General features: G+C 33.2%; 1 protein-coding gene across 1 annotated transcript; it reads right to left on the reverse strand.

Moving 5' to 3' along the window:
* Positions 1-4125: 4125 nt before the first annotated feature.
* LOC102594024 (TMV resistance protein N-like) lies at positions 4126-13633 on the reverse strand. Its single transcript, XM_015311740.1, is given in 13 exon segments — positions 4126-4443; positions 4583-4666; positions 4839-4911; positions 5207-5274; positions 6573-6815; positions 7512-7588; positions 7844-7934; positions 8197-8293; positions 8418-10465; positions 10839-11189; positions 11709-12538; positions 12541-12785; positions 13049-13633. Coding segments are annotated over 5 exon segments (3981 nt in total). The 5' UTR covers positions 13558-13633; the 3' UTR covers positions 4126-4443; positions 4583-4666; positions 4839-4911; positions 5207-5274; positions 6573-6815; positions 7512-7588; positions 7844-7934; positions 8197-8293; positions 8418-8419.
* Between the last annotated feature and the right edge of the window lie 13382 nt (positions 13634-27015).

A 27015-nucleotide genomic window follows, 5' to 3' on the forward strand; every position in this document is an offset into this window, starting at 1 on the left:
ACATAAACAAGGAACAAGAGGGTCTATTGGGATGACAAATAACTACCACTCAAGTATCCGCAAGAAGCCTCAGATGTAGACAGAAGAAGGGTTATCACACAGATCCGTGCTCGGAACCTACATAGGTATAGAAGCAAGGAGTGAGTACCAAACAACACGATACCCAGCAAGCAACCACTAAACACAAGGTAAAACTAGCTAGAAAACAAGAACTCCTTTCATCCCAATCAAACCGTCACAACTATAACCTGCACAAAAATCTGCCCAACCTAATAGTTCACAGTAGTTCACAAGGTTTCAAAGTCACATCAACAAATTACATTTCATCAAATCACAAGGGTCAAGTTCATCAATCACAACTACCAAAGTCATCAATTAGAATAGTCAATGTCACCAATCTCAAAAATCAAGTTTATCTATTACAATTATCAATTAGGACAAATGGGGAACACACATAGTCCATGTTCTCACTGGCAAATACCTCAGCATCAATAACACTCGTCGATAATGACCTTGACATCAATTACACTCGCCATAAAGGACCTCTACATCAATAACATTAGCCGGCAATGACCTCGGCATCAATAACACTCGTCTGCAATGACATCGGCATCAATAACACTCGTTGGCAATGACTTCAACATCAACACAATACATCTCCTAACAGTATTACAGAACCAATGCAAATAAGCATGTTCACACAATAATGAAGAGATAACAATCACAAGCAATTCACATCCACACCAATACTATCAAAGTATCACATCAATTACCGAATAAATATCAACACTCAAGGCAATTCACAATACACAATACACAATACACCATTATCAATACATTGCCTTTTTCATTAACCTCATTTCTATCATTAAGATTATTCCTTTTGAGCAATTACCCATCGCCTCATTCTCATTACTCCCCAACACATACAAGAAAGAGGGTTCAAGATTCTACAAGCTTTAGCAAGGTTTAGAAGTTTACTTGCCTTAATCAATCACAAATCAATTCAAAACTTGAGCTTTTACCTTCCGAACGATATCCAAACCAACACAATCTAGTTAACGAAGTATTCATAATGAGATTCTAGAACTAACAACACCCATATCAAGCAGTTTGAGTAAATGGGCCAAATCGACTCAAAAACCTGATTTTGAAAATCAAATTTGATTCTGGATTTTTTTTACATAAATATGTCATTCAAAGCATTTGGAATCCATTGGTGAAAGCCATTTCGAAAACAGAGTTGTATTCAATTCATAATCACCATTTTTTTAAAAGTTCAAGTTAATAAAAAACAAAAAACCAAGGTTTGAATTCAAAATAGCAATTTAAGTTGAAAAATCTTGCCATAATCATGGAATAATACCGAAGGGAAATTAAAATTCATCACCCAAATGATTTATCTTGAAAACCCACTTGGAATCGCCTTAACTGAGTCCTCAAAGCTCAAAATGGAAAATGAGGAAAAACCCCAAAATTTTAGACCAAAAACCCTCTCAAGTCTCGCAAAAGCAAACTTATGATTCGCTTCCGCGAACGTCGCGAATGCAACCATCAGATTGCTAACACGATCCCTGAAAGAATGTCTAGCCTCACTTTTGTGAACCGCCGTTCACTTATGCAAAGGTCGTGAACGTGAGAAAACCTTCACGAAAGTGAGGGTCAGACCTCTGACCCTTTGCAAATGCGATCGGTCTTAGGTAACGCGACCCTAGCGAGAGAGAAGACCCTTCGCGAACGCGAGGTTTGCAAGCACCAGAAACCATCAGCCAACACAAATATTCCAAATGGACCCTTAGAATACAATCAGAACCCTAAGTACACAAACTAGATATGCTACCCAACTAAACTCAACATTCCAGGCTCAACAAAATCATCGAAACACGAATCCAAGGTATCCTTGACTCGAAACATGTGAAAATTGCAATAAACTAACATAACGTCTAAAAAATCCAAGCTAAGCTTGGAACCTCTAAAAAATCAACCAAGACTTCTCCTAGGCCTATAATCATCACCCAAATCCTATGGGACTAGTGAAAATCCGATTCAAGCATCTGAACTCCGAATGTTGACCAAAGTCAACTCAAAGGCTAAAATTTCGTAATTTTCCAACTTAAAATCTCAAATCCACAAAAAACATCAAATTTGAAACCAACAACTTTGCTTGACCAAATTTTGCATTTCGGAACTGATGGAATTGATGAAATTCCACTCCGAGACTTAAACTCTATTTGACACCAAAAACTACTTTTTAACAACTTAAGCCTTTAAAAACTCAAAACTTTCAAAAATCGCAATCTATTACTCAAATTTCGAAACCAATTTCACATACTGATCAGAAATGACTCGGGCCAACTATCGGAAGGGGTAAAATGGTAATATTACAAAATTTCAAAAATAACCTTCCTGATCATTTCATTATCCACCACTAAAAACTATGTCCGTCCTCAAACATAAAGTAAAAGAAAGTACTTGAAGCCTTGAAAAACTAAGGATATCTAGTACTCATGTCAGACTCTGTCTTTCAAGTCGCCTCTCCAACTGAGCATTATTTCAACTACACCTTTACTGAAGCAATCTCCTTAGTCCTAAGCTTGTGGACTTTTCATATTCTTTTACCTTCTATAAATTCAATAGTTTTAGCCTTTGCACCATTGTCAAATTATTATATGTTTCTTTTTTAAAATACTCAATATTTGGTGTATTCTTCGCATTTTTGGCAACAAAGATATATTCTTTTTATATTAGTTTCTTAGACCTTTGTTTTGCTCCTAATAGTTTTTGTTCTCTTTTGTTCTTTGTTGTTCATTTCTTGCATTTTTCATCTTCAGACTTTATTTTGTATTATGTGACTTTTTTTTTTTGGTAAAATGGAGATAATATATTAATAGAAACTAATATGCGTTATTACAAGGGAGTGGAATGGCAGCTAGTCTGCTAGAGCTATTTTCAGGGGAGGCTTCATCGTTATTACAATTTCGAGGATCTATTGGAGCCCTTTTCAACCGAACAAAAGGAGTTCCTAGTTTATCTGCTACCACCTTACTAAGTACAAACAAATGTGAAACTATCCATTGCACAAAAGAGTTTGCTTGTTGCATCGTAGATACTTCTTTGGCTAATGTGTCTGCTACTTGATTTTCTTCCCGAAAGTTGTGCTGGATGAAGGGGTTCCCTAGTTGGTGAAGCAATGCCCCGCAATAATTCAAAATATTGATATAAGATGGGTGGTTAGTTGCAATTAAATTAATGACGTCTATGGAGTCCATATTGATTTACAATGGCATTAACCCATTTGAGAGACCAATATCAAGGCCTTTTAGTAGCGCCATAATTTTAGCTTTGGTGGCCGTTGTGTCATATATGTCACCCATATATCCAACAATCCAGTTGCCGTCTTTGTCTCTGATTACTCCTCCAATTCCTCCCTTTCCTGGGTTTCCATAAGATGAGCCATCAATATTCAACTTGTATCCATTGGATGGGGGTTTGAGGTTTCCATTGTACATGAACAATTTTGGGTTTGTTCACGTTCTGAGTTTTCCCAGTTAAATACATGAACTCCATAGCATGGTTAAAAGGAGTATTCATTTGAATGTTATTTTTTGTGTTAGATAGTTATCATTTCTGGACAACCAAATATTCCACATGTAAAAAGGAAAAGCATCACACCATTGTAATTGCTTTTTGATCGTGATGCTAAGGTCTTTTAGAAAGTCCAACCAATGCTTATCAGGGTTGTTGATGAACTTGTTAATGGTGTAAATGTTTCCCATGTTTTCCCAAAGCTTTCTTACGTTGGGGCATTCTAGAAAAATAAGTTTTGTGATTTCTGGTATATTGCAGTAAAAACAATTTTTATTTATGTCTATTCCTATTGAGAGAACGAGGACCATGAATCATATCCCTAATTGTTCTATTGTTTGGGAGCCATCTGTCTAGCCAAAATGATGTTGAGGATCCATTTCCTAGAACCCATTCCATTCCACTTTTACAAATATCCCATCCTATTCAAATATTTTTCCAAGTCCTGCTTCTAATGGTTGAGTTATGTTCATGGCTTGGTCGGACTTTGTTTTGTATTATGTGACTTATTTTGCTTGGTCATTTTTTGGAATTCTCACATCTGCTCAATCTCTTCATTCCCTTCTCTATTATTTTTAAAAAAATTGTACTAATTAGCATAGAATACACGGGTTCGAGAACTAGTTAAAAAACAAGAGAAAATACAATCAATTCAATGTTTCTGATTGCAAAAGATATATATGCTCATCTCTTTTGACAACTCTGATTCTAATTCTCTATTATGTCACACAACTCCAACTCCGACTCCAGTGGAATAGCTGCTCTACCACCGGGTGTACGTTTGATTCCTGCAAATAGTTCCCTTTGCTTCGCTAGCTTTGTGATGTGAGGTGACTTACTAATATTTCCAATGCTCATCTGCAATTGGGATTTTGACAGGCAACTCATTTGCAAATGTTAATATGTGATTTTATTTCTTAACGAAACGTGGTATTCTAGTGTAAGAAAGGTGTCGTGTCACCTTTACTAATATATAAGAGAACAGATTATTTTATACCCAAGTTCTTTCGTGAATCTCTTTCTCAGGCAGAGGAAACACGTGCCCTTCATATGCAGTGTTACGTGAAACTCCCAGTTTGCACTGCATACAGTAAAACATAGACGTTACTTATTTCATTCATAAAGTTTGAAGTCAACAAGCTAGACAACAGACAGTAAGATAAAAAGATTTGTATTCCTAATCCACAAAGTTTCAAATTTTTCTTTAAAAGAAGTATAAGAGAGCTGAGAGAAATCACGAGGGAGAAATAAACCTCAACTTTATGACCTCGTACTCCAGCTTCCTCCAATGTCTCACGTCAATTGTTTCATCTTTTACCCAACTCCCTACGATAATAAGAGAGAGATATTTCTATTTAAATGTTAAAACACAGAGATTCCCCCAAATGTAACAATCAGAGGGCTTAAAAATGAACTATTAGTAAATTTTGTAGCCGTGGATCAGCAGTTATATACCTTTCGGAAAATCATAAACAAAGTCAAAATCTGAAACTAGAGGTACTAGAAAAACAAAATACTCCACCAGCTGTAAAAGCACCCCGACCATGAATTACTAGAGGTTGATTTCCATAGATTTCAGTAGTTAAATGTAATTAAATGCTGAGAGTTGTGCGCTCCTTACTGTATCGTTGCAGCTCGATGAGTCCCTTCTCTGTTGACAATATCCACGACTTCAAGGATATTCAAGACCTTCATATACATAATTTTTTGTCAGATAAAATATATAATAAGAACTTGTGAGCTACTCAATCTCGTGACAACAAAAGACGATGATTTGTGTGACCTAATCTAATGTTACATTAGCAACTTTAAAAATTTCCAGGCATACTCCATACCTAAGTTGCTCGGACTCGGGTGCGGGTATCCGAGACGGATGCGAATCCGAGAGTCGGATTCGGCAAAATTTAAATTTTAAGATTCGGGGGTGCGAATCCGAGTATGGATACGGGTGCGGGGATACGGCTAATTGGTATACATGGTATATATAATATAAGGTGTAATATATTATATATACATGGTATAATTGCTTATTATTTTAGCGTACCTCGAAAAATAAATTATATCAATAACAACAATAATAATATATCTAGTATAATCAAATAAGTGGATATATATAATAAAATATTATTAAAAATATTTATGAAATATATTTAATAATGAATTGCATATTTTGATATAATTACATACAAAATAAAAGGAGTATAATTGTTAAAGAAAAGAGAGAATATAATAAACATTAAAAGTATTAATTTATTTTATAAATAAAAAAGGACACACTTATCTAGAGAAACCCTTAGCCTTTAGTTCTCTTTTTCAAGAAAAGTTGAAAAGTTGAAAAGTTGAAAAGTTGAAAAGACTTTACTTTTACTTTTTCAAGAAAAAACTCCTCCTCTTTCTTCTTCTCTTTACTTTTTCAATGAAGAAAAAACTCCTCTTTCTTCTTCTTTTTACTTTTTCTAAGCTTCTTACAGCTCCGCCGCCTCTCTAAAGAGGTCGCCGGAAACTGATCTCCTTTCCCAATTTTTTCTCGGCTCTGGTCAAAGTGTCCGGATCGGATTGACCGAATCCGACACGCACCCCGCACCCGCACCCGCACCAGTGTCGCGTCGAGACGGGTTCGCCTTCAAAAATGAAGAGTCCGCGCAACATAGCTCCATACAGACGTTTTCCCTCTAACTTTCTCCCTTGGAGATCGGATCAAATGAGGAGTCGATTAAGAACAGCTCTACATACTATGCCTAATCTTGTGGCTGCAGATTCACATGTGACCTTTGTTTTATAGAGCGGAGACAGCAAAAGGTACCAAAGAAAATATTAATAGTAAATTCTATATCAAATTCTGAATGGTCGGATAATTCTGTATCACATTCTGAATGGTCGGATAATTCTGTTTCAAAATCTGAATGGTTGGAGAACTTTGTATCACATTCTGAATGGTAAGATTAGGCAAGTTCCTGGGTCATCCCAAGAAGTTTTAACTAACGTACCGATTATCAGGCAAATTGACTGATACAATTAATTCTACCAATTCCCGAATGGTGGAACCAACTTGCAATATTCCCCCTTGTGGTAAACACTCTTAGTGACTGAAGCAGAAATGTCACGCCGCAATGATGAGATATTCTGAAACAACAAATTACTAGTTGTTCTGTTACAAACAGAGGAAACATGTGTCCTTCACAGGCGGAGTTACCAGCGTTGTTCTAAAAGTACCATGGTCCCAGTTTGTACTGCAGAAGTAATCAAAAACCAAAAGAGTGAAACTTGTTACAAACCACTTATATAAGTAATCGAGATACAGATGCTACTTATTACTTTCATAAAGATCACAAGTCAATAAGCTAGAGAGCAGACAGTAAGATAAAAAGTAGGGATAATACATATATTTGACCTTAAACTTGGCTTCAAATTTTAACTTTGACCTCCAACTTTCATAGTGCGCAAACAGACACTTTAACTATCCAACCTTTTAATAAATAAACACGTGATTTTTGGAGCAAAGCGCATGAAATGCAAACGCTTCCACGTGTATTAGTGAGCCACTCAATGGCTGCCAACTAATTAAACACTTTACACGTCCATTTTAGAACCAAAAATAAAATAAAATTAATTAAGGGTAGAATTGTCATTTCAGCATTTTTTTACTGTTGTGTGCCTCAAAAATTACTTCTCACTCGCGCAAAATGCGTGCACATCACGCGTTTTGCCAGGTAAGACACGCGTGTTTATTTATTAAAAGGTTGGATAGTTAAAGTGTCTATTTGTGCACTTTGAAAGTTGGAGGTCAAAGTTAAAATTTGAAGCCAAGTTTAAGGTCCAATATATGTATTATGCCTAAAATATCTTGTATTCCTAATCCACAATATTTCACATTTTCCTACAAAAGAATTACAAGAGAACTGAAAGAGATCACGAGGGAGACGAACCTCAACTTCACTCCAGCTTCCCCCACCGTCTCAAGCTGTACTGCATCTTTGATTGTTTCATCTTATTCCCAACTTACCTGCCATAACAAAAGAGATATTTACATTTAAAAAGAGATTTCTGCTAATATAACAATCTGACAGAGCAATACTTACAAAAGTGTATAGCTAAAGTTAGAGCATGATCAATACCTTTCGACATGAAAATGTTTGATGCAGAAGTATTTAAACTGACGCATCCCACATAAAGTTTTTGTTTTTAAAGCAGCAATTTCCCCGAATATAACAATTAGCAAGAGCATCAAACTGAACGAGTAGTAAGTCATGGATCCTACCTTTGGGAATAACACTTTGCATTTTCTCTATGAACTTATAACACCTTCAAGTGATAACACAGTGAAATCTCGATATCGGTTGGGTATGCATCTGCAGAAAGACATGATCAAGGGATCAATTACTCCATCCATTCAATTAACTCCCCCAATTGATCCGTTCTAATACACATTTCTATATTCATTTCGTCTTGGAACTTAGAAACTTAATTCAGAGACAAAATATCCATCGAACGAATATTAATTCAAAACTTTAAGGAGAATTAAAATAGCTCGGGGATTCTCAAACACACATTTCCAGAAGGTTGCTTTACTTGAGGATCAATAAAGATGCAATTACATCTCTTATTACTTACCATTTCATATTCAACATGCAAAGTTCCTTCTTAACCCCTTAGATTCCCAGTCTTGGACTGTTAGTGTTGCCTGCACTTTCTGGCACTAATTTGGTGACTAAGAATGAAAATAAAAATGTATTGGTTATGGAAGAACACTTTAATTTGTAGCTAACAGGAGAGAATTACATAAAAAGAGAGAGAGAACACAATTTCACTACCAAATCATGAGTTATATATACCTTTATTTAAGCGAAAATCCAGGACTTGTCGGAAAGAGCTGCAAAGTTTCTGGATTAACTGGCACATCAACAGTAGTACCAGACCTTTGTTTCTTAGAAGACGAGCAACTGGCTTCATTATGGTGTTCACTATCATCATATCTGTTCCTCCTTGTCCAAATGGAGTGCTCTGTTGGTTCATCATTATCTCCCCTCATTTGTAACAACGCCTCATGCTCTAGTTCATCTTTATACAACAAATGAAATCCGTAATTCTTAATTTGTCCAGAAAAAGTTACACCAATAAATCCATAGTCATTTGGTGTTTTTCCATTTGCCTTAGATGTATCCCATACGCCAGCAAGAGGTACAAAGAATAAATGAATAGTAGATCGTTCATCAAGATAAGATTTATAGCACTTTGAATGATTGCTTACGGATAACTTCTGGATCATCCACGGCATCCGATTGCATAAGGGAATCAAGTGAGCTGTGGTTTCAACTAATCTGTCATAATAACATACAACAAATCCCAAGAAGTTATCACATGTGTACCAATTTTCAGGCAAATAGACTGATACACTTTTATCTGTCCCCCGATGGTGGAACCAACTAGGGATTTTATTCCCAGCATGCTTAATGGTAGACATTCTAAATGACAAGGAATGTGAATCAGAGATATTCTGAAACATGGCACGGGCAAACGTAATAGGAATCAAATCATTGTACTTTTCAGAGCCATATGGCAATGGCGTGAATATCACCCTCTGTGGTAAATTAGGAATAATTTTCAGAGCCATATGACAATCTGATAAGTGCAAGGTTTGAAGAGCACCAACTTGTGCTATGCTTCGAGGCAAATGCTCAAAATTATTTCCCTGGAGATTCAACTCTTTCAAAGAGGATAAGCATCCAATGTCTTCCGGAAGTCCTCCATCTATTATATTGCAGTAACTGAGATTCAGATTTTCCAACGAGCGTAACCCTTCAGCCACATTAACACCTAGAAACTCTTTAAGCCTCTTGCACTCTGATAAATCCAAGGATCGAAGGGAACCAAGTTGGGCTATGCTTCGAGGCAAATACTCAAAATTATTTCCCTGGAGATTCAACTCTTTCAAAGAGGATAAGCATCCAATGTCTTCGGGAAGTACTCCCTCTTTTAAATTGCAGGAACTGAGATTCAGATTTTCCAACGAGCGTAACCCTTCAGCCACATTAACACCTAGAAACTTTTTAAGCCTCCTGCACTCTGATAAGTCCAAGGATCGAAGAGAACCAAGTTGGGCTATGCTTAGAGGCAAATGCTCAAAATTATTTCCCTGGAGATGCAACTCTTTCAATGAGGATAAACATCCAATGTCTTCCGGAAGTCCTCCATCTGTTAAATTGCAGTAACGGAGATCTAGCTTTTCCAATGAGTGTAACCCTTCATTCACGTGAGGGAAAACAAAGAACACTCCATCTACGAGACCTCCTCCTGTTTTTTTTTTTGCAAAACTCAATGATTTAAGTTTGTTCAGCCGGATAATGGAAGATGGAGGTTGTGAGATTAGAGTATAGTCGGCATGAAGCTCCTCCAAGTTTTCTAAATCCCCTATCCCTTCTGAAAGGCTTTCAAACTTAGAGCAATACGATAGATATAACTTCACCAAGCTTTTCAACATGCCAATGCTGCTTGGAAAAGCTACAAGGTTTTTGAAATTACTCAAATCTAGCTCTGTAGGCAAATCACTACTTATCTTGGAGCCTCCTCTCTCACCAATGTCTAACTTCAACTTCAGTCTTCCAAGGAATTCTGGAAATTTCTCTAAACTACAGCAACTCATTATATATAGTTTTTCAAGAGATTCCACGTTTACACATGGAAACCTCTCAAGGTTTATACAACCATACAACTCTAAAGAGATGAGTTTTCTGGAACATCCCAGAGAATGGTGAACCTCTTTAAGACTCTTGCATCCACCCAAATCCAAATACTCCAAATTTGGCATCCCGGTGAAATCTGGTGTTGCCATCAAGCTTCTAGAGAACCGGAGATCTAGCCTTCGTAGAGACGGCAAAAGTATCTATTCAAAACACACAAGGAAATTGTTTAATTTACTGCTTTAGATTATGAGAGTCAACAAAATATTTTGTGGGAAATTAGAAATTGTTTTTATTTTTTTATGGAAAATACATGTTCATAAACTATGTAAAAGTGTTGTCATTAGCTAGTACTATAAATAAAAGGTAGAATAACTAAAACACCTTAAACTTGACAGTTGACTAAAATATATTATTTCAATAATGCCATGTGGCGGTGTGGATCTCAAACCCGAGACTCGTGGGGAGGACAAATGATGACAAAGACCATAATGAAAACAACACAAATTTATGTCTACATTTTAGGGGAGTTTTGTTATTCTGCAAAAATAAAAAGTATTTCAAATAAAATTGTACCTTTCTTTTAGTCCATAATTCATGCAACAAACTATCCTGGAGTTGAAGATGAACAAGTCTTTGCGGTTTAAAATTTTCTGGCAATGACTTGCAAGGATAGCGATACCAGGTAAACCAACGCAAGTTGTTGGGCAGGTACTCAATGAAACCATCATGGCAATTGGAATCATAGGAAACATTGTCTTCCGAATCACTCCCGGAGCTATAATCTGTATCGAGGTTCCGTTGGAACCATCCGTGACAGTCAGTTATATGTAATATCCTAAGTCTTTTCATATTTTTCATTGCCTCTTTGCTTAACCATAGTTTTGGAATATAAATATTCCAGATTATTTCCACTGCCACTGTCCCCTGATAAAAAGATCACAACCCACAAATTATAACTTCAGATGTCATGTAAAATACGCTTATCAATATCTCTATTTTCTTACTCCTTGCATGCAATTTTTTTGGAATGTTTTGAATTATTTATAATTGCACTTGAAGTTCTTGAAAAGCAATCATTAAAAAAAAAATAGGGTACAATATTAGTTAGGCCCTTCTCAAGAAATATGTTGCTCAAGAGAAATGCTTTGTACAATTAGCTTGTATTTTTTGCCCCTCCTTACTTGTATTTTTTCCATTTGAGAATTTTTATTTACAAAATGTTACTCAAAATAAATAGTTGGGTAATATTAGCTAAAAAGATTATTAATTGAGTTATTCTGTACGAAGTATTGATCAAATTTCAGGTTAATCCAAAGAATAAAAGTTAGATTAAACATATTAAGCTGCTACTAGACTAATTCGTGGCTTGATAACATAACATAAATGAATTTTGATAAATGAAAACTAGAAATTGAATATTATTGTGTTGTTTAGTCTACTTACTGTATTGTTGACAAACACTTCTTCCAAATCCTTCATGTCCCATAGTCTGCTACGTTCACCTGGATCCTTTTGCATATTCACTATATATTTACCCATATCTCGTATTAAGTCATGCATCTGAATCATATCATAGTCGTCGATGAACACAAGAGATTTGTCAATTAGGACACTCAATTCAATATTTGCTCCAGAATAACAACTCTCAAGAATTTTCATGATGTATTTTTTTCCCTCCCCTCGTAAGAAGCATGCTATATCTAGAAATATGTCTTGTTGTATGGTCTCCAGTCTATCGTAGCTAATTTTAAGTTTTTCAACAATTTCTGACTTGGATTTAATTTTCATTTGCTCTATAGCACTTCTCCACTCAATTATGTCCCTCTTATGTAAGAAAGAACCCCACACTTTCAGTGCTAAAGGAAGGCCTTTAGCATGATCAATGACCTCCAACGAGAGCTTCTCAAAAGATTCACCTGGAACTTCTTCTTTGAAAGCATATTGATGGAACAATTTAATAGCATCATGTTTAAGTAGTGCAGTCACTTTATATACTACATCATTCTTTCCCATCAAATGTCTATCTCTAGTTGTTGCAATAATCCTACTGCCTTTGCCAAACCAATCAAGATCTCCAGCTAGGTTATCCAAATGGTCATTGTGATCTATGTCATCAAGCACAACTAAAACCTTCTTAGACCGAAGTCTATGAGCTATCATGTGCTTTCCGTCCTCTTTATTATTCACGTGGTTACCTTGTATCCTCAATAGTTCTGAGAGAAGGATATTTTGCAAAGAATGCATTCCACACTTGTTTTCCTTAATATCCGCAAGAAACAAGCACCATCAAATCGATTTGAGTTTGTATCAAAAATAGCCCTTGCTATTGTCGTTTTACCAACTCCACCCATTCCCCAGATCCCAACAATCCGAACATCATTGATCTCCATTTCTAATAGGGATTTTACTTTTTCTAAATGAGTATCTATTCCCACAACATTTCGCAAATAAGATACTGAAGTCTTGCATAATTTGGACGAAACTTGGCTAACAATATGCTGAATGAAGTCTGATTCAATCCTATATATAAAAAAAGAATATTGTTAATATATACAGATAAAGAATCAGGAATAAAAATTAGTAGAGCAATTTGAGACATAAATCGTGAATAAGTTATATAAACATAAATCAATCAGAATAGTTTTCCTTCTTACTGATATAAATATATAATTCGGAAATATGCAAAATTATAATTAAGATTCTGTTTTGACTCATTTTTTGAGGTTTGTCCCATAATGCAATACACATATGGTTTCTTTTCAGTTTATGTGTTTTCAACTCACCAGTCACGGATATCATATCCCTTTAGATTTGCGGCAGCAGCTAGGGCATTCCTCCATCCTTGCACCTTCTGCATCCCCTCAACATCATCCTTGTACCTCGATTCGTGTTTGGCAAATGCTTCTGCAAAGCTCTCACTTTGGTATCGAACATGTGATGGATCCACATAACAGAAGACCGGTATGACTGTGTGTCCAATTTTTTTCTCCTTGCATTCCATTATCTTCACTAGTTCATTCAAGCACCACCTTGACGTAGCATAATTCTTTGAGAAAATGATTACTGCAACTTGAGACTCTTCTATAGCTTTCACAAGTTCTTCTGAGATGGAATCTCCATCCTCTAGCCTTTTATCATCTAGAAAGGTGAATATTCCCTTATTTTCCAAATCTTGGTACAAGTGACTCGTAAAATTTTTTCGAGTATCTTCTCCTCTAAAACTTAGAAAGACATCGTACTTCCGTTGAGGACAGTACTGTGAATTACTCGCAAAAGAAGAAGATGATGCCATAGATTCGATTAATAGTCTAGTGTATGGATGAGATCAATTGATGAACAGATTAGTTATATAGAGGAAAGAAGAAATAAACAAGTACCAATTCAAAAATGAAAGCTTCTATGAGCATTCCAAACAACTAATAATATTACTAGGAAATTTCTTAATGTCTACTCTAGTCAACGCATTAATTATTCTGAGAAGTTTCAGCTCCAGAAATCCAATGGGATGTTAGCCATACATTTTTTACCAATTTGAATCCATCACAATTGAATATATATGAGTACCTTTCACATTTATGGTTATGGGCCAATATCCATCTGCACAAAGAAAAATTGGACCATATTACTATTATGAGCAAACAAGACAAATCTCATTAGTTTAGGGTCTAAATGTCAGGGCCGTCTTAACCCCTAGGCCACTAACACTCTGTTTGGATCATTGTTACCCATTGTATTGTATTGTATCGTTACTATACCTACAATGTTTGTTTTGATTGTTACTTAAAATATATTGTATTGTATTGTTAAATTTCTTTGTTACGTAACAATGAAAATCTCTATTTTATGGAATAACCGATTTGGTGTGTTCCCATTGTTACTTAATTTCTTTTTCCAATTATATCTTTATATAATATTTCATAATACTATTTTACCCTTTACCTTAGTACTATTTAATTCTAGTCAAATCTCCTGCCCTAGAATAATTAAGGATATTTTAGTAAATTTATAAATTATAATACAGTACGATACAATCAAACCAAACAATTAAAATGTTATTAAACAACAACAAACAATACAGTCTAGCCAAACATTGTATCTACCATACAATATAGTACAATAGAGTACAATACAATACAATACAATACATTATGAAACAATGGATAACAATGATCCAAACAGAGTGTAAAGCAATCTCTTGGGGCCCCATTTTAAAATATATTTTTTTACTTATGAATGTTATTTTTTTAAAAAATAAAATTTATATGTACTATGAGTGCTATGATTTCTACTTAGGAAATTGCATATGAAGTGAATATAGAACCTGAATTTCGTAAAAAATAATTTGATGAAAATATTGATAACGAAATCACAAAGTCCCTTGAAACTAGAGTTGATTACTTAAGATATATATATATAGTAGATCATGCTATCTTTTTCACTTCAAAATAGATTTGAACCAATTGAAGCATATGAAAATATTTTATGTTTCTTATTTAGTGGTAAATTGAGATCATTAGATGATGAGAATTTAAAAAACATTGTCTTAACCTTGAACTTTAACACATAATAGTTATTCTGCTATTGATGATTTAGATTTATTTTTTGAATTGAAAGTGTTAAGAGAAATAGTACATGTAGAAGATAGTGATCTAATGAAAATGCACAATCAAATCAAAGACTTGATTCTTTTCTAAATACACATATTGCTTATAGAATTATGTTAACAGTTTCTCTAACTGTTGCCTCAGCCAAAAAAAGTTTTTCAAAACTAAAATTGATTAAATTTTATTTAAGATCAACAATGTCTCAAGAGAGATTGAATGGATTAAGCTATATTATCAAATGAAAAGGAAATATTAAAACAAATCGATTATAAAACAATAACTAATGATTTTGCAGTTAAAAAAGCTAGAAAAATAGATTTTAAATAAAAGTATATATGATGAAAAAATAAAATATTAGGCCCCCTCCCTTAAATTTCGCTTTAGGCCTCCAATCTTGTTGAGTCGGCCTTGCTAAATATGTCTATCTATTTTAGTTTTTGATATTATCTTCTGTATCTAGATATACAGTAGCCAAGTGTGATTTGCATGTATTTGAGATATAATGACACTCTCACTCGCCTTTCTCCTATCTAGCTCATCCGCCTTTTGATTTTGCTCTCTCGCTCACCTCTCTCCCTGTGTATCTGTATTTCAAAATGTATCAGGAGTCAAAGATATATGTATCTAGTATCAAAAGATAATTGTTGACTCTCTCACTCACCTCTCTCCTCTCTCACTCATTTTTCTCCGTATGTATCTATATTTTAGAATGTATTTGATATCATAGATATATGTATCTAGTATTATTGATACATGTATCTAACTTGATATCTGAAGGAGGGTGTATCTGACTTATAATCTGGTACGAAATTATTAATTAGTGAGACAATATATAATTATTTCAAACTATAGAATGAATTAATATTTATGAAGAGAAATGTTTGTGTAATTATCACAATGAAGGAATAAAGTCAAGTCGTGTTGTCGGTGGCAAGGAAATTACCATTCTTTTTTCTCTGCACTTTTATCTGCTTGTGCTATTAGTAGTCCATATTATTTCTTTTGAATTAGGAAAAGGTCACCAAACTCCAGCCTCAACAATAAATGGAGAAACACATTTGGGGTGTGTTGAGTAGAGTAAACACGAATATTCAAGTAAATATACACATAACACATATATTATATGTATTTCAATACAACATTTCGACAAAAGTGCATACTTTGTGATACTCCATCTATTCCTTTTTACTTGTCACCGTTTTTTTTAGAGCCAAACAATATAAACTTTGATTAACATTTTAAAATATAATTTTTCACCATATTGATATGAATTTGTTTTTGCAATTTACGGTACTTTTTGTAGAGTTTTTGAATATCTAAATTTTTATTTTAAAACATCAAATTAATATAATCAAATTTATCTTTAAAAATTAGTCAATTTTACTCTTGAAAAACACAACATAAGTGTAGGTAATTACTTAGTTCTTCTCATTTATGGTTATGGACCCACTATCCATTTGCACAAAGAAAATTTGGATCATATTAATATTATGAGCAAACAACACAAATCTTACTAGTTAAGAACTAATTATGTTTCTTTATTTTAATTTTTGAAATTACCTTTTGTACCACATTTACTTCACCAGAGACATGTATCTGGCACACTCAGATACATGCAAGTCAAATTTTGTTTAATTTATTTCAAATACATTGTATTCAAGTGTGACTCGTATGTATCTGGGATACACTGACTCTCTTTCTCACCCTCTCTTTATGTATCTATATTTTAGCATGTAATTAGTATATATATAGTATCAAAAGATACATGTTGACTCTCTCGCTCACCTCTCTCTTTCGCTCTCCTCTCTCCATGTATATAAGTAGTATTTATGGTAAAAATATTTGAGTAATTAGATAGTTTTTCTACAACTGTTGAAGGAATGTTGTATTTCATCACAATGAATGAATGAAGTCAACTCGTGTTGAGGGTGACAAGGAAATTACCCTTCTTTTCTCTTTGCACCATTATATGCTTGTACTTCAACTTTTAGTGGTCCATTGTGTGCATATTACATTTGATTTTCAAGAAATTTCCGACATTTTATTGCTTTTGATTGGTTATTTATATTCAATGCATCTAGTTTTCATGCTTTGTTGGTCGCAAAGATTTTGTTAGGATATTACCTTACCGTTTCAAATAAACTAGGCTCGCAATTTGTTGAGTAAAGTTTCATATGTCGTTCTATTTAGCTTTATTTTATTGATTCAATTTATTTCTGATTGAGAAATAATATTTTAATCAAATGATGAGTTCTAATGAATGTCGATATGATATTTCAAGTTCAAATTTTATCAGAACAAAAAAAATGTTTAAATTTGTGTTCATTTCTGATTGATGATGATTTAATAACACTATTAAATTATTAACATTTGTAAATTTGATAGAATATACATGTAATGAATAGTTTTGTTGAATTTTGATAAATAATGTATCTGATATATCATGATTGTAAACAACATGTCTTTAATGTATCACATATAACATAAAATGTTAAAAAAATATTTGATACATTAAATAATGAACATTATACAGGTAAGAAATGTATATTACAAATGTTATAAATTAAGTGTATCAATAACATCATGAACGATAAAAATGTGTGATACTTTAATTCATTAAGATAGGTTGATTCGAATAATTTTTAAAATTATCCTAATTTGTATTGTTTACCACACACATTATGATTACAATTGAAAAAAATATAGACAAATATACATTTTGAGATTAACGGAACAAAATAGATTGATATTAAGAGTCAAACAAAACAAGTTTTTAGAGAAGCGCTTCAACACTTGAGTTAATGTATCTTGAAAATAGTACAAATTAAAAAACAATGTGTATCCATTGATACACTATAACTATTCCAGATTAACTAAATCATCATGGTCTAGTGGTGTGAAATGACCCCTAAGCATTGAAGGATCATCATTATCACTAACATATCTTGCTTTGGCCTTTTCACTGTTGTATTTTCATAGCAAAGTGACATATTGTAACACATCGCTATTTGAAAAAGCTAAAAATTAGAAAGAACTAAATTGGAAGTAGCAAAATCTAAATTTTTGCAAGTTATGCATAAGTTAAGAGTTTTGGGTCAACTTCAAACGACCATAACTTTCAGTACAGGATTAGTTAGGTGGCTCATAAGATATCAAATGAAAGGTCTTGGAATCCTCTTTCCAATGCCACCAAATTTGTTAATTTTTGAGCTTATATGAGAGATATATACCCGTTTAAAGTCGTGTTGTCCGGTTAAGGAAAGTTCCCTGAAAATATGAGGGGTATTTTGGTCTTTTCTTTACCCTTTCAGATTTAAGCGTTTTTAGTAAATAATTAGGGGTCTAAACTGATTTGATTCAGTGTTTCCAAACTAATTTACGCTTAGGATTTTGAGAGGAGTTCAAGAAGAGGAGAAAAGAGAAAAGTCAAGGCGTTCATCAAGTTTTCTTACGAATCGAAGGTTGTTTCGCCAAGGGTTTAATCCCTAAGAGGTATGTGAGTTCTCATAGTGTTGGGTTCGTTCACCCACATGCCAATCATGTTAATTTCAGCGTAATTTTGTTCTTGAAAGTTGAAGGATTTGAGTTCTTGATGAGTTTTCGTGAAGTTTCATTTGTAATCTTGATTGTTGAGGATTTGATGAGTTCTTGAGATAATCGTATTGAGTTGAAGAGTTGAATATAGTTGATTCTTGTGTACTTGTATTGAGCAATTGAATCTAAGGAAAACTTGAGGAAATTAGTCAATTAAAGTAATTTAGGATCAGAAAACAAGTAGAAATATTCGTCAGAATTGCCTGGGGAGGGGTTGGGTGGCGCGCCCTAGATGCTCAAGAGGGGTTGGGTGGCGCCCCAGCAGTGCGCCAGAAATGGGCTTCTAAACTTTAGGTGCTAGCGCCCCGTGTCATCAGTGTGCTAGGGTCGCCTGACCCCACCCTTTTTCCATCGTTTAGCCGGCCGTTTAAGTTCTCTTAATTAAAGTGTACCTTCACTCCCTATTGATTCTAACTACTTTAAAATACTTCTAAACATCTAGAAATCGTTCACAACGTGAATCATAACCTTGAATTCAAATTCAAGGTAGAGCTAAGAGTCAAGTCTTGAGAGGTCTTCTAGTCATTTTAAGAAGTCTTTTTACAAATTATTTTTAAACTTGTTTTAAGACTTGAGCATTTGAGTTTGAGGAAGAGTAGAGTTGAGTTCATTTTCTTAAAAATGATATATGGGAACTAAGTATTCCTAAGAGAAATGTTTTTACATTTAAGAAAAGTGGAAACACTGATTTACAAAAGAGTTCATGAGCAGTTTTAAGTATCATCTCTTTTAAGAGATAACATTTTGAGTAATAATCTCAAAGTTGAGGAAGAGGAAATGTTTTCTTTAAAACATAATGAGCTAAATTATATTTTGGGAGTAGTATTGAGCATCGATATGGGGGAGAGTTCTAACGACTCACAGCCACCATAAACCATGTAGCCAATGTGGGTAGAAAAGGGTTATACTTTTTAGATGATTCCTTTATTGCTTTTTAACATAGACTAGTGGATCCACTTAGTTGAGGAGTTCTATACCCCGGCAAAGTATAGGACAGTTCTGGCAGCGTGGGCTAGACGATGTATGATCACATAGCTCATAGTGATGGTTGTCGATTAGAGAATCTCTCAAAGATAGTTTACTTTGTATTTTTGCATACAAATAGAGTTTATATTGTATTTTCTAATACATTGAGTTGTTATCTACTGTTTAAATTTTTTTCTTTATACTACATTATTTCTATTGCTTTATATTGAAATGAGGTTGAGTTGAGTTGAGACGAGGTATGTGTTTCTTCAGTTCCAGTTCCAGTTCAAGCTTATGTCATGTTTTAGATTTTCCTTCGCATGCTCGTACATTCCATGTACTGACGCCATTTGGCCTGCATCTTTTATGATGTCATATACAGGTAACAATGATCAGCATCCAACGCTTCGTTGATCTAGTCGAGTTCCAGAGTTGTTGGGTGAGCCTCCTTGCTTCCGAAGGATTCCCTATTTACTTTCAGTTATTTCATTTTGTTATTAGGATGTCGTTGATCTTGTTCCGACGTCCATATCAGTTAGTAGAGGCTTCATAGATAGATAGACAGTAGTTCATGAGTCTTGTTCATTTCAGTTGTTATGTTCTAGACTTGAGTTGCCCTTGAGGCCAATTTGAATGTTTTATTTTCTAAAATATTTTGAGTATTTCTTTGAGACATTGACATACTTTTGATTTCATCCTAATTATCAGTAAGGCTTTCGCTAAGAGTTAAATCAGGCCAAGGGTTCGCTTGGGGCAAGCAATGGTTCTCGAATGTCTGCCATGTCCAGGATGTAGGCTCGGGGTGTGACACATATCTTGAGTGGAGATAATCGGATCAGAAACCATTAGATGGAATTGAAATTTCATCGCTAAGGAATTTAGCAAACGTAGCTGCAAACAATCCACAATCCCTACAAAATGCAGAAGATACATTATAAAAACTAATTGAACTTATACTTTCAAACAAAATTTTATAAAACTTACATTTGAATAAGATTAAAGATACATTAAAAACTTGATTCAACAACATTAGAGTTATGTATCAATACCTTAAATATGAATATGAAACATTGCTATTTAATAAAATTACTTTTTTAGTAATGTATCATGCATTTGAATCAACTACTAAATGCTAGATTGAACATCTAAAAATAGCGTAGAGATAGATCAAAAATCGTTACCTTGGGTAGAGTGAGTCAAGAAATTGTAGATGAAACGTTTCTACCCTTTTTTTCAGTAGTGTATCATGCATTTGAATCTACTACTAGATGCAAGATTCAACATAAAAAACACCATAGAAATAAATCGAAAATGAAGTGCAGATTAGTTAAGAAGGAAAGGGAGAAGCAACAAATCAGAAAGAAAGAAGAAAATTACTTATGTTGGCTAGGGATGATTTAAATGGAAAGGGGCCAGACGTTCTTGTTCTGTCATTTTCTTTGTTTCCTTTTTGATTTGGGCTTGTTTGGCCCCATTTTTGTACAGAGTTATTTAAATAAAAGGAGCTTTGAGCTCCGAAAAAAAAAATTCCCCTTTCAACAAGTAAATACACTCATTCTATATGACAATTGTTTTATATTAAAAAAAATCATTACCTTGGGTAGAGTAGGTCGAGAAATTGTAGACGAAACTTTTCTAGCTCTTTTTTGAAGGAGCATGATCCATATCAGGAAATAAGGATGATTTTTTTTTTTGAAGATGACAATGGAGAAGACGACAACAGAGAAGGCGAAAATGTACCGATTAATTGGTTTGAATTTGGTTGGTAGGAGAGAGAATCCTTTTACAATTCAAATTGAGATGAAATTCTAACTAAGATTGTGGAGTGAAATTAGGGAGAGATTAAAGGAGTGAAAAAAGGAAGGGGAAACGTGGGTTAAGGTTGGACACTTATGTATCCGGTTAACTTGAGAATTAGGGAAAAATAAGGGATTTTGAAAATATTTTAAAATGGTAGAGAATAATGAAAATTATGAAAAATAAAGGTGTGTATCTATGTAATTTATTCATTTTTTAACGATTTATACACAAATTGTTTTGAACGCGGATTGCCTAGAGGTTGGCCTAATTGTTGGGCCGGGGGCCAAACCACAAAGAGGCCCAAGAATTAGACAACCCAATATTAGATTGGCTTGGGATCCAGGTTGAATAGAGTTTATATGGTTATCATCTGCGTTTTGAAAGATTATGCATATTGTGAAGAAAACTCTCTTTCTCATCTTCTTTCTAGAATCTAAACTTTTCATCCTCATTCTTATCTCTATCTTTAGTTACTTGTAATTTCAATACTTTTCATTGTAATTCTTGAGTTTAAGTGTTGTCGTTGTAATTATGCTATCTTATTATATAATATTTGTGTATTTGTATTGAGAATTCGAGTCTGTTTCATATAAATCGTACCAACTTCAGAACTTGTTTACCGTTAGCACCCTAGTATTGCCTTGTGCTACCTTTTGAATTCATAAATACTTTACCAAATTTGTCTTCCACTTCAAGTATTTATATAGGTGAAGTTTCAAAACATGTCCATCTTGGACTTACCAAGTCCTAACTCTGGACTTTACATAGTTTTTACTAATACGAACTCTACTTTTCTTTATGAAGAGTACTTTTATACCCATCCTTAAATTTTTACAAGTACAAAGTTTTAGTACTTACTAACCGTTATAGAATAACTTGTTGTTACCTTTGGAACTTTTAGTATTGTTGTAGAGCAATAGTAGAAGTAACGTTTCCACTGCCCGTGACAATGTACTTACCTTAGACTCATACCATTCGTTGTGCTCACTAGGGTATGCAATGTTGTCCATTTTATATAAACAACTATAATAATTTCTTCGGAAATCACTTATCTTATATAATCATGTATCAAAGCAATATATCTAGAATTTTCATTATCTATCCTAACGACTAAGGTTGACTTGTTATCAGTAGTATTTTAAAATGCGGGGCGCGAGGTGAGATATTTTATGAAGTACGGGTAACGGGTGAGACGTAATACCCAAAATACGGAGCTTAGGTCCCATGAATCTATGGGGTGTATATCACATATATCTTCAGTTTTATAATTTATTACTAAAATGTAATATAAGCCAAAATTAAAATTGTCAATAATTCTAAAAATAAATTCAAATAAATCATCAATAATGTAGAAAAAATATTACAATTATTATTGATAAAGGTAACAACACAAAATGATAATCTTAAAAATAAATCATCGACCTCCATATCTATTAGTATTTCACATCCTCAACTCTCTGTTCAAAATGGTATATTATTTTTGGCTTAGTGTTTCTCTCTTTCTATGTTTCGCTAATTCTAACTCAGGGTTATTAACAGATGCATTAAATCATGTATTTTGGTGAAATTTGGGATAAGTAAAAGAGTACTGCTTAAAGTTGTGTAGTCTATTGTGTTCGATTTAGTAGATATATCTCATGGGGAAAAAACTAGCTATAGAAGACTTTTTCATACCTAATTTCAATGTTGGAATGCACTCAACTACATATTAGTAAAAAAAATATATAAATACATATTAGTAGTATACAAAGAACTTATATAGCTATGGAAGTGCAGTTTCTTTGGTAGGGGTAACATGGTGATGCGAGTAGCAATAGAAGTGAACAATGGTTGCTACTGGTTGTAGAAATAAATATATCTGCTTTCTTGCGTTTAATTGTTTTCAGACAAGCTTCCATCAATGACACACTGAAGCATAGATTCTGCTGCTACATCGGTTATTCTCTTTTCTCTCCTCTTTCTTTAATGATGCAATGTAGTTTCGTATGTTTTGGAATGCTCAAGCAAGTCATGTAATCGTCCTTAAAATTATATGCATCTGTTTAAGATTTTATATAGAGATAGTAAGCATTGAGTTATGTGTCAGCTTAGAGAATTTGATAGGATCAAGAGTGAAAAGGATTCTCTAGAATTCAAAAAGTTCTTGTATCAATGAACTGGGCGCTTTTTCCTATGATTTTTTCTTTCTTGGTTGCAAGTCTTGTCTTACATCTGCACGTGCTGGTTTATTCTATATATGTAGATATGTGTGTTCATTAAATGTAATTAGATACTTATATTTTTTTATTGTCTGATGCTTGTGGTTGGTAATTTTTAGGTGGAAAAAGTATATGTTTAGTTACAAGTGTGTTCATCGGTGAATTAAGTAGACTTCTATTTGGTTCTTCTTTAATTTCAATTCTGACCTGCTAATGTTGATTATGTTGTACTTTTGTGTCTGTTCTGATTGAGTCTTCATCATTTTCCCCTGTTTGATCACTTTCTATTTCCAGTACTTAAAAGTTCTTGTAGAATTCAAAGTCGCCTGAATGTAGAAAAGTACTTATGTGGTGGTTTCTTATTTGTTCAAGCAAGTGTAATCAACCTTAAAATTATGTGCATCTAGTTAAGGTTTTATATAGAGAGATAGTAAGCATTGAGTTATGTGTCAGCTTAGAGAATAAATGTTCAATGTATACATTTCCAGTAAACGCAGTATCTAACTCATATAAGTCAATATGTACAAATATAAATACAAAGCAATTATTAGTATGGATGAAGTCATATTTGGTATGAAACTCTAATTAAAATACAATCCATGATTTATGAAATTATTTTCCTTTTTTTCAACTGAAATTACCACCTAGTGTCATTAAAATTTTTGAAAAAATGAATTGTATATAATATTAAATTCATGTGAAATATACAAACAAAAATACGCATAGCTACTAAAATGATAGTTATAAAACGTAATTAGGCAAACTGTAGCTAATGAGCCTAATTAAATTTCCTATAGTAGCTATTTGTGAAAATTCCTCTTAAAAATATAGATGGTATTTAAATATTTTATAAGATGTAACATTGATACACTGCTATAAGCAAATTAGACAAACATCTACCCATCAAACATGAGTGATATATGTGGTTGATGCACAATTTTGAACTTGTCGCACAATCAAGATTATCCCCTAGTCACAACACAATATTTAGCATCATAAGTGATTCCAAGGTAACTTATAGTCTGATATAATACTAAGATTTAAACATACAAATGAAAATACATAATAAAAAAAGCTAATTCTGAAAGATACAAGAAATCCAAATCTCTGATTTAATAATCAAAATGAAATACATTTGAACAACATAAAGCTAAAATCTATTGTCTGACTGTAAGCCTCTACTGAGATAAATTGTTGAGTCAATTCCTCAACTAACTCTAATTATCTGAAAACTAAAAAATTTAAAGTAAGGAAATAATGATAGGTCTTGTCCTCGAAAGATGAAGACTTTTCAAACTCTGTTGCTGAGATGATAGCGTAAGTCATACTAACCGCGAGTTGATTAATGAGAATTTGAACCTAAATTATGAAGAATATAGCGCAAGAAGGTACGTGGTCAATTCTTTGAATATATTGAGTATGTGAATTGTGAGCTATGCACTATAATCTAATATGTTGAACATGATCATCAATTTGAGATGTTGAACTCAATATGAAACATTAATAAATAAGTTGATGCAATGACCAAGTAATGAACTTGCAATTGATCAATACCGTACTAAATAAATTGAATGAAAGGTTATGCAATATTTGAGATGGAATTGTGGGAGATACTAATAACCGATATATTTCAACTGAGTTGAACAGAGTCTAATCTGGAAGGGTGCTCCGTACCTTGCCAAGTGTACAAACATTAGCTAACGTGGATCCACTAAATTAATGTCCAAAATGATTAAGGCATCAAGCCTGATCTGACTGGTGACCCTTAAAATCTATGGTTGCACGTAGTTCTGGGACTTAAGAATTGCTACAAAAAGTCCCAATCTAACTGATGGGTGAGCCTTTATTCCTATGTCCGCTCGATGCTACGTAATGCTCTCAACTGAATTAATACTAATAAATTGAATAACTCACTGGTATTAAAATATGAGACTCAACTGGTAACTGAAAACATCTTTCAAACATACGGAACTAAAAGATTAAATGTAATATGCAATTTAATCAACACAAGTTTAAAGACCTTAACTTTTTCCTATTATGAAAGCTTATGAAAATACCACTGAAAATTTAATAACTTGAACTCTTACCAAGAATCTAATAGATTTGTAGACTAAAACTAATTAACTAATGAATAGATTTAAATTTTCCTAAAATTAGATGGGGACCCTATTTATTTAAATTGATTATTTTTTGAGTACCACAATGTTGCTCATTATTTCAAAAAAATAAGATGTGACAAGTGGTACAGATAAGAAACCTATGGTCCATGACATAATACATAAACATGTCCTTTGATTTGGCCTCAACTTACATTTATGCCTTCCAACTTCGTGTGTGCTTAGTAGTCTTTTAAACTTGTATAAAATTAAACAAATAAACACACATATCCTACATGGCATCCTACATAGCAATTTTCATCCTACGTGGTGTCCTATGCGTATTATGTCACGTAGGGCTCATGTGTCTATTTGTTCAATTTTATATAAGTTAAAGTGTTTACTTGTGCATACCCAAAGTTGGAGGGCATAAATATAAAATGAAGTCAAGTTTAAAGGGCACATTTATGTATTATGTCTATGGTCCATAGTGGTCCTAGTAGAAATAGCAAAAATAAAGTGTATGTGTGCATTATTTGTAGGGCTTCTTACGTAACTATATATATGACAAAAAAATTCAATAAAATGGTCGCATGTATATATGTATATATAATGTATAAATTTTTCATGAAAAGTGTATAATTATGTATATATGATGTATAGTTATGTATCTGAGATGTATATACATTCATATACACTATTTATATAATATTTATACATTATAGTAGTTCATCCTCCTCAATGAACTAATTTTTTTCAATTCCGACCAACTCAAATTTCTTTTAAACAGTCCTAAATTTTAAATATGATCTCCTTTCAATGTTTTTAATCTTTTGACATATTATTCACTCGAAACCATTTACGTTTGCAACATATGTCGAATTTCAAAAGTTGAACTTCAAAACTCTTTTACGACAGATTTTTCAATTTTTCTCTCTTATGCTCTTTCTTTCTTCTTTCATGACTGCTTTTCTACTTCTCAGTTAATTTTCTATACTATATTGCATCTTGATGATGTCAATATTAAAAAATTTGTCTTAACTTTTCTTTTAAAATTTTGGAGAAAAAAATAAAATAAAACGAAGTGGAAAAGAAGAAAGAAACAAAATGATATTTTCCACTTTGTTAGACAGATCATGAGAAATAAAAATGGAACAAAGTGGATGAAGTGAAGAAGAAAAGCAGTCCATAATGGTCCCAAGTTGAGGCAATTGCCTTGAAATATCATTTATGTTTCATTTAGGACCAAAATATCACTCAACTATCACTATTTTCCTCCAAATATACTTGACACTTCAAAAAGCCTCACTCTCTCCTAATTGGCATGACATGTCATTAAGAATTTTTAAAAAATATAGACTAATTTAATTCATCAAACTCATTTAACTAAAATAATGATTGTATTATTTTTTTAAAAGAATATTAGTTTATTAAGAATAAATTTTCATACTTAAGAATCTTTTATCATAATTAAACTTTTTTATTTTTTATA

This window comes from Solanum tuberosum, unplaced genomic scaffold (assembly GCF_000226075.1).
Source record: "Solanum tuberosum cultivar DM 1-3 516 R44 unplaced genomic scaffold, SolTub_3.0 scf00171, whole genome shotgun sequence".
In the NCBI taxonomy this organism is placed as follows: domain Eukaryota; kingdom Viridiplantae; phylum Streptophyta; class Magnoliopsida; order Solanales; family Solanaceae; genus Solanum; species Solanum tuberosum.